The sequence below is a fragment of the Plectropomus leopardus genome, chromosome 19 (assembly GCF_008729295.1).
Source record: "Plectropomus leopardus isolate mb chromosome 19, YSFRI_Pleo_2.0, whole genome shotgun sequence".
Lineage (NCBI taxonomy): Eukaryota > Metazoa > Chordata > Actinopteri > Perciformes > Serranidae > Plectropomus > Plectropomus leopardus.
The window spans coordinates 25,714,649-25,726,933 of NC_056481.1; the positions used below are offsets into that span (position 1 = coordinate 25,714,649).

General features: G+C 38.1%; 1 protein-coding gene across 1 annotated transcript in view; it reads right to left on the reverse strand.

Annotated features, from left to right (window-relative positions):
- ca10a (carbonic anhydrase Xa) overlaps positions 1-12,285 on the reverse strand; it is a 284,872-nt gene that overhangs the window by 232,113 nt on the left and 40,474 nt on the right. The window contains 1 exon segment of the mRNA XM_042508113.1: positions 7,854-7,928. Within this exon segment, the coding sequence (XP_042364047.1) occupies positions 7,854-7,928 (75 nt within the window).

A 12,285-nucleotide genomic window follows, 5' to 3' on the forward strand; every position in this document is an offset into this window, starting at 1 on the left:
AAGCACGCTGTGGGACCTAACATGGGGAAAACCCCACTGCTTCAAACTCTGCAGTGATGAACCATTACATCTCCCCAAGCGGGAGACTATAGCAGCAGGATTATGACCACACAGAGGGACAAATGTCCCCAAACCCTCAGGTCTGTTTGCACACAGGGGCCAGCAGATGGGAAAAGGGAGCTGGCAGTGAGGAGGAGATAGCAGGGCAACACCACTGATGACAGCAGGTTCTTTCACACCAAAGGTTAAACAGCTCAGGAACAATCTCAACTCAAGGTCTACTTATTTGTTCCTGAGCTGTTGATCATTTCACACTCCCACATTAGCAGAAGGACTAATAAGAGCATGGGACCCTTTAAAACCTCAGTAAATCGGCATGATTTCTTTCAAATACACAGAAAGAAGGGTAATGAGTAATGAAAGAAGAAATGACACAAAAATTAGAAAAAAAAAAATACCTGAAAATTGGCGAGGGGGGAAATGTAAAAAGAGGAAATTAAGAAAACAAACAAACAAACAAACATGGCAATCAAGACTTGGAGAAAAGTGTTATAATAATAATTCTGTAATATAATTTTAAATATGTAATTTTGATAATTACAAATATAGTTTTTTTCCAAAGACATTTTCCCCTTGCTTTTTAAAAATAATTGTCTAAATCTACTAATTTCTTGAAATTTGTGGAACTTTTCTTACCAAGCTGCTTATTGTCTTTTTTTCACGTTTTTGAAAGAGATCAATTTGCTCGGGGTTCAAAGGTTTAACCACTTTTGAGAGGATTCTGAAAGCAGCACAAGAAATGTGATTTCACAACAGGTTTCAAAGGGTTAAATGTAAAGTGAAATTACAGTTGAGGGCCTGGCAGTATCAATACTATATCAATATCCTCAAAATGGACCAGAATATAGATTTTAGATAATGTAATATCATAAAGGCTACAAAGGCAACATCACAGAAACAGTCAACCCTACGGTATCACTCCAATATAAAATTTGTCATATTTTCAGGAGAATAGAAAAAAGTTTATTTGGTTTTCTTCATATTGCCAAGGCCTATAAACAGTTTTTAAAATACTTTTCATAGTCGTCGTTTTTTTCAGCAGTAGACATTCCACGCACTTACATTCTATAATAACCTGTTTATGAAGCAGTTTTCACAACTGGTGGCAGAGTCGCCATAGAGTACCACAGGAAATAAGTCCACAATCTGGAAATGAGTTAGCATTTCAGCTCCTCAAATGTTTTGTTTTTTGGGGAAGCTAAATGCAGGCTTTGAATTGAAATGGCATTTGGGCTGTGGCTGATGACATTTCACAAGTCCATAAGAAAACAAGTAGCGTCAAAAAAGCAGATTGAGAGAGGCCTACGGCATTCGTACTTTTAAAATCCTGGCTATGGCTTTGAAAGGTAGAGAGAAATGTTTTAAATACAGATTTACACCTAATGAAGACTTCCGAGGAAATCAAAGGACGCAGGGTATAAGACAAAAAGACATGAAAGAGACTTTGTCATCCATCTGTATACAGAGCAGTACAGCCGAGAAACAAAAACATGTTCCTTCTGGTCCAAACAAAAAGAATGAATAATGCAACATTCAGTGGGTGTGAAAAAACATTCAGACTACATGTAAGGGACAAATGGAGACATAAAACAAGGTAAAAACACATAGTATGCAGAATTAAAATGATATAAGACTGGGTTATAATAGAAAAATATGAAAATGAATGAAAGTATAAGAAAAGTAGACATATAAAAGAGCATATGAAAGGGTATAAAAATCACATCACCCAGCACATTTCATTATCAACAGCCTCCCTGCCTGGTGAACTCTTACAGAAATACAGTGAGTTCTATTTTTCTCCATTATACATACTGCTATCTGCAGTAGTGCAACATTCAGAAATGTGACGATATCATTTCTATAAGAAAAGCACACAGCCCGAGGCACTCACAGGCCTTCCGATTTTAAACCAGTCTTTCTTTCACCCCGGCCTTTCTCCATCACCTGACGCAGCTGCCACACATTCGAAAACAACGAATACAGACAAAAACTGTGTTTTATACGAGTTTTAGTTTTGTGCATCTGACAGTAGTCTACTTGCTGGCAAAATCAACCTTGAGATATTGAGTGTAAGTTTTATGTTATAAATGTACAGTATGGTTAAGAATGGGGATCGTTGATTTTTGTTGATATTGATACCATTATCGAGACTCCTTAACAATGGTGGTGGAAAGACGAGGCAAAAGTACGTTTTTAACAGACCTGGTTTTACTGTCACTTTCAGTCATGCTTTTAGTGATCTGGAGATAAATTATAGTATTTTACTTTAAACGTTTACTTTAAAAAGTCTTGGCATCAGTAGTGTTAGTCTTTACTTTGTTTCTTGTTGACAGAGTATTAAAGAGTGTTAAAATTTACCTTGACATGTTTCGACTGCTCTCATCCTGCAGTCTTCCTCAGAAGAGTCACATGATGTTGCTGTGATGTGTGTTATCAGCTGTTTAGGAGCAGGCGTGGACCTGTCCAATCCACAATGTGGTTCTCTCTTCTGCAGTGATCTGTTATGGCTGATTTTAGGTTTTCCTGTGTGCCTTTTTCCTCTTTTGCTCTTGTGTGTCTTCCTGATGTTCACGTGAGTCTTCTGAGGAAGACTGCAGTATGATAGCAGTCGAAACATGTCAAGGTAAAATTTAACACTCTTTAATACTTGTCTGTCAACAAGAAACAAAGTAAAGACTCGATTCAGTGAAAACATAATGCATTTGTTTGGATTGTCAGTAGCATTAATAATGTATCATAAGATGATTAAAGCTCATGACAGGACCTTAAAAAGATTGTAATTCCATCTCCACTTTCCTTTTTTTATTGTTGGGAAACATATTTCTCATCCAAACAACTGTATTATTCAATTTTCCCACCAAAAATAAATTTTCTTTTTCTTGATGTTACATCTGAAGATATGTTTTGTTTGCCTCTGCCTAATTGTCATTTCACTGAGCCGATGTTGAACACATCACAAAGAAACCTCATGCAACCTCATTTATTTAGCTAACTAGCTCTTATCCTGCCAATTTTATCTCAGATTTCAGCATCAGATTACTATTTTTAACTGAAGGGACTTGCTACAAAGTTTGGGTGTGCTTACCACTGCTGCTGTTAGTGGATGATCGTGAAGACTGAGCCGACTGTGCAGCAGCACCCGCAGCAGCTGACGGAGTTTAACAAGCTCTTTTAAACATGAAGACAGTCAAAGATGTTGCATTTAGGTTTAATTTGATGGACAATCAATGTATGATTGGATTTAAATGGCATGACTTGACTCGAGATGGCATGTTTTATTATAGGACCCACGAGACTCGACAGTAGTATCGATAAGCTCAAACGTTATAGATTTTCATATTTTGAAAAAGCTAAACCAGGACCTCAATAGAACGGGGTTTCGATCCCCATCCCTTAATATAAAAAAATTAAACCAAACCTAAATTGTAAGACAACACTTACAATATCCAAAATTGAAAACAATATCTAGACTTGTTTTATATATATCAATATAATATTGATCTACTGCTCAGCCCTAGTCAAAAAAAACAATACTTATCCTCAGTTTTGTCACAATAAATAACTCCGGAGCAACACAAAAGCATCTGATTAACTGACATGAATGCAGGCTGCTTTTTCATTCTATTTTTGGTCCTTTGACATTATAATAGGTTTTAATAGACTTTTACAACACAGCAGGCACTCCAGTTGTAAGTTGCACTGCAATGTTAATTAAAGTTCAGCTGAATTATAAAATCATACACCAGACACAAACTAATGAGTGCATAAATTAAATCACACATATCCTGCGTGCTACCATTAATTACAGCAAAATGAACAAACTAATATACAATTCAGAAAGCCAGTGCAGGAATAAATGCTTCAGACAGACATGTTTGCACTATAGAAAGCAGCACAACAGCGAGTGAAACTGATAACATGACCAAAGAGGGAAAGGAGGTGAGGGGGAAACCGGCGCGGCACTTAAGAGTTATATCTGACCTTTACCGAATTTAAAGCTAATTGAGAGAGCTCAGAAGGGATAAGCAATATTCCAAAGGTCAGCCGCAGTGACACAAGCCTGGGAATGTGATCACATTTGCTTTGCTAACCTTGGGGTGCAAATGTCTTAAGATGCAGTTTTTGACCTCCGCTGAGACACGTTACGGGAAAGAGAAATGGGCCATTAGGAGGTGAACACGAGTGGAGAGGGCTCAGAGCTCTGAATAGCGCTACAGTACTGGAGCTGAGTGGAGCCTTACACTCACGTTATTGCCTTTTTTCCCAGTGAGGGAGAGGTATCATTTCAATTTCTATATTATTATTTTGGCTGCCAATCAAATACATACAACTTTTGTTAAGAAGCCCAAAAACTGTCAGATATTCATAAACTGGATCCGACAGCACTTATAATTTTATATGAAACAGCTGAAGTGTAGATGAAGAAAAATTAGATGATAGTCATTGTAGCGGATTGCTGCTCTAGGGGAGTATATTATTACTATGAAAGGAGTAAGTGTTGTAATAACTTTTCCAATGGCCCGCCCCTGTGTGCATATCACATGCGACTGAAACTCCTAAAATCTGTTTTCAATGAAATCTTTTATAGTTTTTCACTGTCCACGTACACCGAGCACAATAAGAGTGTGTTCCATCAACATTATTTCTCTCTGCGTCATTAAATTGGGCTTCATTTGCAGTGAAAAACCTTCCTTTCTCTTTTATGTCCCGGCTATGAAATCCTGCCAACTGCAGAACAAGGTAACTAGGGTTGGGAATACTCTGTGCAGCCACAGGAGGATCATGAATAGTGTTTAACTGCTCCAGCTGTTGTACGGCGGTTAGTAAAGCAAGTGCGCCGTGGAGGACTGCTAGAAGAGATAGCGGAGATATAAACGGGAGCAGCAAACCGCCGGGTGCTCGGTGCCAGAGGGAAGGACAAACAGGCACTTATTTATGAATGCCCGGACATGCTGGGGAAGCCTTCGTATTTGCTTTTGGAAACAGATGCCTCTATTCGCTGTGTACACACCACAATACCACATAACCTCACTGTGCTACACTGCATCCATGCTTTCATTCCCCAAGGCCCTGTCCCAAAGTCAGCCTGCACCGCAGTCTGCCAACTGTAATCTGCAGCCTAAATTCAACAATTAAAGATTTACAGAAACATTCATGTCAAAAGAGAATCAGCGCCTCACGATTCCATGACAATTATCATGTCAACAATTCAATATGATTCCATTCCACGAAGCACCACGATGCATTGCTTCCTCTGTTTTCTATATTATTGCACATGGCTACTTTTTATTAATTTACTCAAATACAAGTGGTCAGACAAATATGATCCCCCCTTTTTTTAATTTTAAGATTTCTTTAGAAATCAAATTGAAATGTTCCATCTCCAAAAACAAAACTAATGCTTCTGCAGTCTAGCTGTTCCCTATTCTAGCAACTCTCTTCTGCGATAAGAATGAAAACTGAATTTTCTCAGTGTGGCAAACATCACAAACATGACTTGAGTCTAAACACAGCAAGCAACAGGATGATGTACAACAGTGAACTCTTAAATGGCATCAAACCTTTAAGTGGTAGTATGTTTTTTCATAAAAGAAAATATTTGAATTTTAACATATATGTTTAAACATTAAATTAATGGTTGTTACCAGGAAGTTTTTTTGAACTGTAGAACTTTCTTGTCCGGCCACAAAATCAACGAACAATGCTACGTGGCTACAATCGATTATGTGCTGTCACTGCTTTGATGCAGAATCATCCACATCTGCATGAGTGAGACCTGCACAAGATGTGAGACTTTTATACTGTTTTGCTGTTGTTAACTTTGGTCTACTATGACCACACTTGATCTTTTCTGGATTCTTCGTTCACCATAGAGGTATCAGAGAACTGGAATTACAGCCTCATGGTTATATGTCTCTGTGAACTAGTCAAGTTGCAATAAAGTAAACATTTCCTTTTGGATATAAAATATCCATTGGCCAATGGCTAAAAACATGTTTCATAAGGTTGCAGTCACATCAACCTTTGACCTTTGACTATCAAGTTCATTCTTGAGTCCAAGTGAACTTTTGTGCCAAATTTGAGAAAATTAATTGTTAAGACATCCCATTCACAAGAATGGGACAAACAAAACATGATGCAGAGGCATAAAGAGTTTTTTTTTTATGAATTTAAGCCTTCGAAGCCTCTCGAGTTCAGCATGTTGGCTGTCATCATCTTGATTTTTTTTTTAGCCAAAAGTGACCATATCTAAAGGAGTGTGTAGCTGTGCACGAGCGAGGGCTGGACCAGGCCCCTAGAACATACACCAATCTTTGAAAACAATTTTGGTAGTTGCCAGACTATGTTCTTACACTGTCTGTTGACGCCCTGCTTCCCAACAAGACCATTTCCCATTGAATTACAGGGCAAAAGAGTCATATCCCCTGTAAAATGACTTGTTTCACTATCAAGATTTGATCCATTTGATCCGATATCATTTTGTAAGTCTAGAAGAGCCAAAAGATTAAATAATTTTATCCCCATTCAAGGAAGTGGGGGGCTTAACTGGAATTTAGCCCTTCTGCCTGCAGAATTTAGCTGCTCGGCCACCCGAAGTCTCGAGAGTGCTGGCTCTATGGGATGCCCATTGCAAAAGGGGTACTGATAATACCCAGATCATCTGGATAACATTAAACGCAGCATGACTGCAGTGATGCTTTGCAGGTAGCCTGTCACTCAAAGCGGCTCCACACTCAATTATACATGACTTTCAGCTTTAATAAACTGGAATCTGCTACAGAAACAAAATACTGTTTTTTGACCAGGATGTTAACATGTTCCTTTCTGCTGTAAAGTTGAGATGGGGTTCTATGGGGATTGACTTGCATCCAGAGCCAGCCTCAAGTGGCCACTCTAGGAACTGCACTTTTTGGCACCTCAGCATTGGCTTCACTTTTCAACCCAAAAGCTTTCTGCTTAGTTCTGGACCACAGAGTGGAATTACACTAAGGATTCACAACTTAACCTCACAGTTCTTCTCTGTGGTGATTGGCAACCTAGTGGAAAATCAGGGCAACATTTGCCACCAATTTTCACACAGCTACTAAGAAAAGTTCACTGAAAGCAATAGCTTGCGCAAGTTTGGTACAAATTTGCCTCTTCAGCACTGGTGAGACTGGGGTTTAAGTTGCGATTTAATGGCGTCAATGACACCTGCCATTAGTTGAGAATATTAGAATCCACCACGCTAAACCCCTTCACCTCCTTTATCACTGGATACTTCGGAAACAAAGTCACCTTTAACCTCAAAGTTAAGTTAACCTTGATTCCTCTAGAAAGGAGTCCTGGCTAAATGTCCTCTGTTTGAATTTTCCTAATTGTTCCATCCCTACACACACGTTTGGTCCTCAGAAGTATCGACATTACCCCACGTCGACACACTCATACATGCAGCCACCTGCAGGCTTTATCAAAAGCACCTCAGCTCAGCAGAAAAACACAATCTCGGAAAAATAATTGGCCTGACACGCAGATACACAACAAGATGGAAAAGGTGGAAGGAACAGTGAGCTGCCGTCAATCAATCAGTGAAAAAGCGTCATCTGTGTGGTAAGGGCGAAGAAGGGGTCTTGTCAGAATGAGAAAATAAAACCACCGCCGATGGCAAGGTGGCCCGATGTTATCTTAAATATGTAATAAGCTCTGACTTCAAGATCAAGCACACAATGTGGTTAAAGTGGATGGAGGGGAAAATCAGTATTCTGTGGGAAAGTACCACGCATCAAAGTGCTGCATACTGTTTTGAGGCTTACCTGGAACAAAGCTCCCCTGCACCACCTCCTTGTACGCCCACCATCCTTCGTGAATTTTCGGCGGATTCGGTTGCGCTGTGAGGTGAGGAAAAGAAACACAGGGACATCAATCACTCAGATGTGAAATTCAGACAAGAAAGCAAAGACATGGTCCTGCCGTGTTCAGATGTTTTTTTTTTTTTTTTTTAACCACCCTCATCATTTCCAGAAGCCCCGCTAACCTTCTCAACAAGAGGCCTCAGCAAAGACAGTCTTCGGAGATGGCCTCGAAGCAAACAGGCTTCAAATTGGAACTCAACCTAGCATTCGGGTCCAACTACCCCCCCCCCCCCCCCCCCCCCCCCCACACACACACACGCACGCTCACAAGCTCACAACTCCCCCGTGATGCGATGACTCCCTCTGCATTAGTATGGAAATGCATTCTGTCATGTTGTGTGAGCTGTGGGAGGAAGCCCCACATTAGAGCAGGGTGGTACAGTATAATTGAGGTGACTAAGTAAAGGTCCCAGTTCAGAGAAAGACTTGTGACCGAGAATTACCCACCGAGCCTTTGGGATATTGCTTTTTACACCTCGCCTTTTTTTCTTTCCTGTTCATTCACCGAACGCGCAAAGTGGGGCTTAATCGAGGGTCTGGAGGTTGCCCTGCTTGCTTGTCTTTAATGGAAGCCGAGGTGGCCGAGCAACCTTCCTCCCTCTCCTATCCCCTCCACACAGCCTTGCTACAGTAACACTGGGGAGCAGGTTCAATTTAAGAGGGGTGGGCCTGCTGGACACGGTCCAGAAAAGGCTATTTTCTCGGAGGGAGATCTTTGCAGCCAGCAGTTTAAGAAGCAGCAGCCCCTTGGCCTCCAGAGAAAAAAGAGCGGATCCTGTTTGCCGACTTGTTTCTCAAAATGATGAATCACTTTTCCTTTTTGATGGTAAATGAACTTGAAGTAAACAACACTTTTGATTGGAGAGGATCTAAATCAAAGCATTGGCTAACGTAGCAACAGCAGGACTTTTCTATTTTGGATAAACAGAATATGAATGATAACATGTTAAAATTGCTATGTTTAAGTATTTTTTGGGAGAATCTGTACTTTAGATTTTAGTCACTTACTACAAAAAGGGTAAGGAAGGGAGAAGGAAAAGAAGGAACAGATGGACTAATGAGAGAATGGGAAAAAAGAAAAAAATGGATTTTGCTTTTTAACCCTGGCTTGTTTTTTTTTTAAAAAAAAACACTGGAAGAAGGCACTGAGTAAAGCATGAAGAAATTATCCAAAAATAAGCAAGAAATTAGTACAAAGTACAAGAATATTACCAGAAAAATATGGATAAATGACAAAACTAACAAAAAAGAAATTTAAAAAATAAAAATATGTAATTATGATAATTATAAAGTTTTTCCCTAGCTTTTTTCTCCCAGACATTTTCCCTAGCTTTTATAAATTTATTTTTTGCAATACTTGGAGCATTTCTTACCATTGCTCATTGCCTTTTTCCCCCATATTTTGAAATAAATCACACTAATTTACTGACGATTCAAAGGGGTTAAATCCTTGAAATGAAAAAAAGGACCCTGTATGAAGTGCGCTAGGCTTCATTTTTAAGGTTGTGTATGTTACGAAAAAGTAACATTATATTTCTCAGAATGATGACTGCTTGCATTTACTACTCCTTACCAGCATTTACTTGTACTTTTACTTTCAATACTTAAGAATATTTAATATCATCACATTACTTTTAACACTTAAGTACAGTAAGTTTCAGATACTCTCGGACTTTTATACAAGCAATACTCTGGTGTTTCACCATCTGTCTCTGCACTTCCACCACTGCTTCATCTGAACGAAAGAAATCCAAAATTTGAACACGAAAACATTTTTCTTCTTGATTTTCAATGTTTGTGTGACTTTGGATTTTCTCATGGTCATAGTCAGGGTCAAGCTGAAGAGGAGCACATTAAAATATTTAGCAAACCTCTGAAGGAAAAGATGTTATGAGAGTATAAACATGAGGGCATTTTCTGTGCTGCAATGTTTTTTGGTGTGATTTTCACTTTTGATTTTCTAAAAAATAAACAACCACCACATAATAACTTCAAATTTGCTATGGACATAGTCAGGGTCATTCTGAAAAGGAGTAAGTAGAAATTTTTTAACAAACCTCTGAAGGAAAAGATTTATCCGAGTATAAACATGAGGGCATTTTCTTTGTTGCTGTATATTTTGAGGTGATTTCCACTTTTTATCTTCTAAAATTAAAAAAAAAAAAAAGCACTGTATAATAACTTCAGATTTGCCATGGTCATAGTCAGGGTCATTCTGGGGAGGAGTAAATTACAAATTTTAGCAAAGCTCTGAAGGAATTTATGTTATGAGTACCATAAAATTATTTCAAATTTGCCATGGTCACAGTCAGGGTCATTCTGAAAAGGGGTTAATAAAATTAAAAACATAGCAAATCTCTAAAGGAAAAGATGTAATGAGAGTTTTAACATAAAGACATTTTCTGTATTGCATTATATTTTAAGATGATTTTCAATTTTAATTTTCTACAAAAAAAATGGAGGAGAAAAATTGCCTTCAAATTCCTTCAAATTTGACACGATAGTCAAGGACAATCTGAAGAGGACATGTTTGACAATTTAAGCAAACCTCTCAAGGAAAGAAAATTATGACAGTTTAAGTAAATATCCTTGTGCTCATTTTTTAGTAGTGTAGTAGTGATAGCAGATTTCTCCACAATGAGATCAGTATGATGATGAATCAAATGGCTATGCATGTTGGGTGTGTTGCCTGTATATCTTAATTTCATGAGAAAGTTCTTGCTTCTTTATCATTTTCATTTGTCCTATCAGTGTTGTAAAAGCCAAAGACAGCCCAAGGAAAACAATTAGATTTGATGGAAGAATATGGAGAAATTTATTTTCATATTTTTTGGGATATATCATAGGTTTTCATTTCATCTTCACTCAAATTTTCATTTACTTTAGCCTCATTGGATTAGTGCCACCACTGAGAGTCATGGAGTAGTGACTGGTAAGTCAAATTGGAATCTGTTTGGAGCGCCTGCATGCTTTACATACTCAGCATACATACTTTAGTTTATATATTTAAATATTTATATACTGTGCTAATTGCTTACTCTTATTGTATTTCTATTTTTAATTTTTGTATACATGTGCTGGTGTGTATTTCTATTTTATAGTAATTCTCTTATCTACTCATCAGAGGAACTGGGACAAACCACAATTTCCTCACAGGGATCAATAAAGTATTTATCATTGTGATTCTGATAAAAGTGTGAGAATTGGCAGCCCTGACTCACATGCACAGAGTCACATAGAGCTGAGAATTACATGCACAGCTCATAGTCTTTGTTTACTGCTGTGCATGTGCGCATAGTATTTCGAGCCCTGTAGCTTGATTGTTTTCACGACTGAAGTTGCTTCATATCTGTGGTGGAGCTCTTTCTATTGTAATCTGTTGAACACTGTAGCAGCAAATTAAACACAGAATGACAACACACTTAAGATGCTTATTTTACTTTACCTGTATAGTAAATACATATAGCTAACCTTACTGCTGTGATGGCGGTGTACCACTTTGTTAACCACAGAGCATTTTCATTGTATTTTATGAGATAAGCTCAGCAGAAAGAAAAAATAATGAGCTGTCAGAGAGAACAATAAAATGCAGCGTAATTTGGGTGTTTGTGTGTAAGTGTGTAGGGGTGGTAGTGTGTGTAGGAGAGAGCCCTTGGGATTGTAGCTACAGTAAGTAATAATATAAAGGAGATTTTGAGGCCTGTGGACATGATCCTCTTACAAGCTACTGACAACAATACAGAAACAGTTCTCTCCCTCTCACACTGCACATGTGCACTGTAACAGAGCCTATAATAACACAGCTGCTGCCCCTGACAAAAAAAAAGAGAATAAAACACCCTTTTTGGATTGATATGCCCACTCTCCCTGTTATTTCAGTCTAATTAGAGTGAATGTGAAACAATTTTATCACTATCAGTTTTAGACAAATTACAGCTGAGATACTAAAATGATGAATTCTGTGAGGTAAATTGAACCTTTCATGATCCCCGTGGGAAAACTGAGCTGTTGCAGCAGCCGAATAGCAGCTCTAATTACAACAAAATATATTAAGAGGGCTATGGAATTGAAATATGGCAAAATACATGAATTACCCATTTAAGGGAGATGTGGCAAATGAGAAAGAAAATGAATGTAATTTACTGTATGACAAATGGAAATAAACAGAACAGGATGTCTTTTTAATAGAACAGTCATTCTGGCTAGATGTCAGGCTAAAACTAAGGAGTCTAGTATGTGCCCGTAATGAGTGTGACTTTTTTTTAAATGAATAATAAAAAATTTAATTCAAAATGAATAATATATAAATCTTTTAAAAAGCTATTAAGATTTG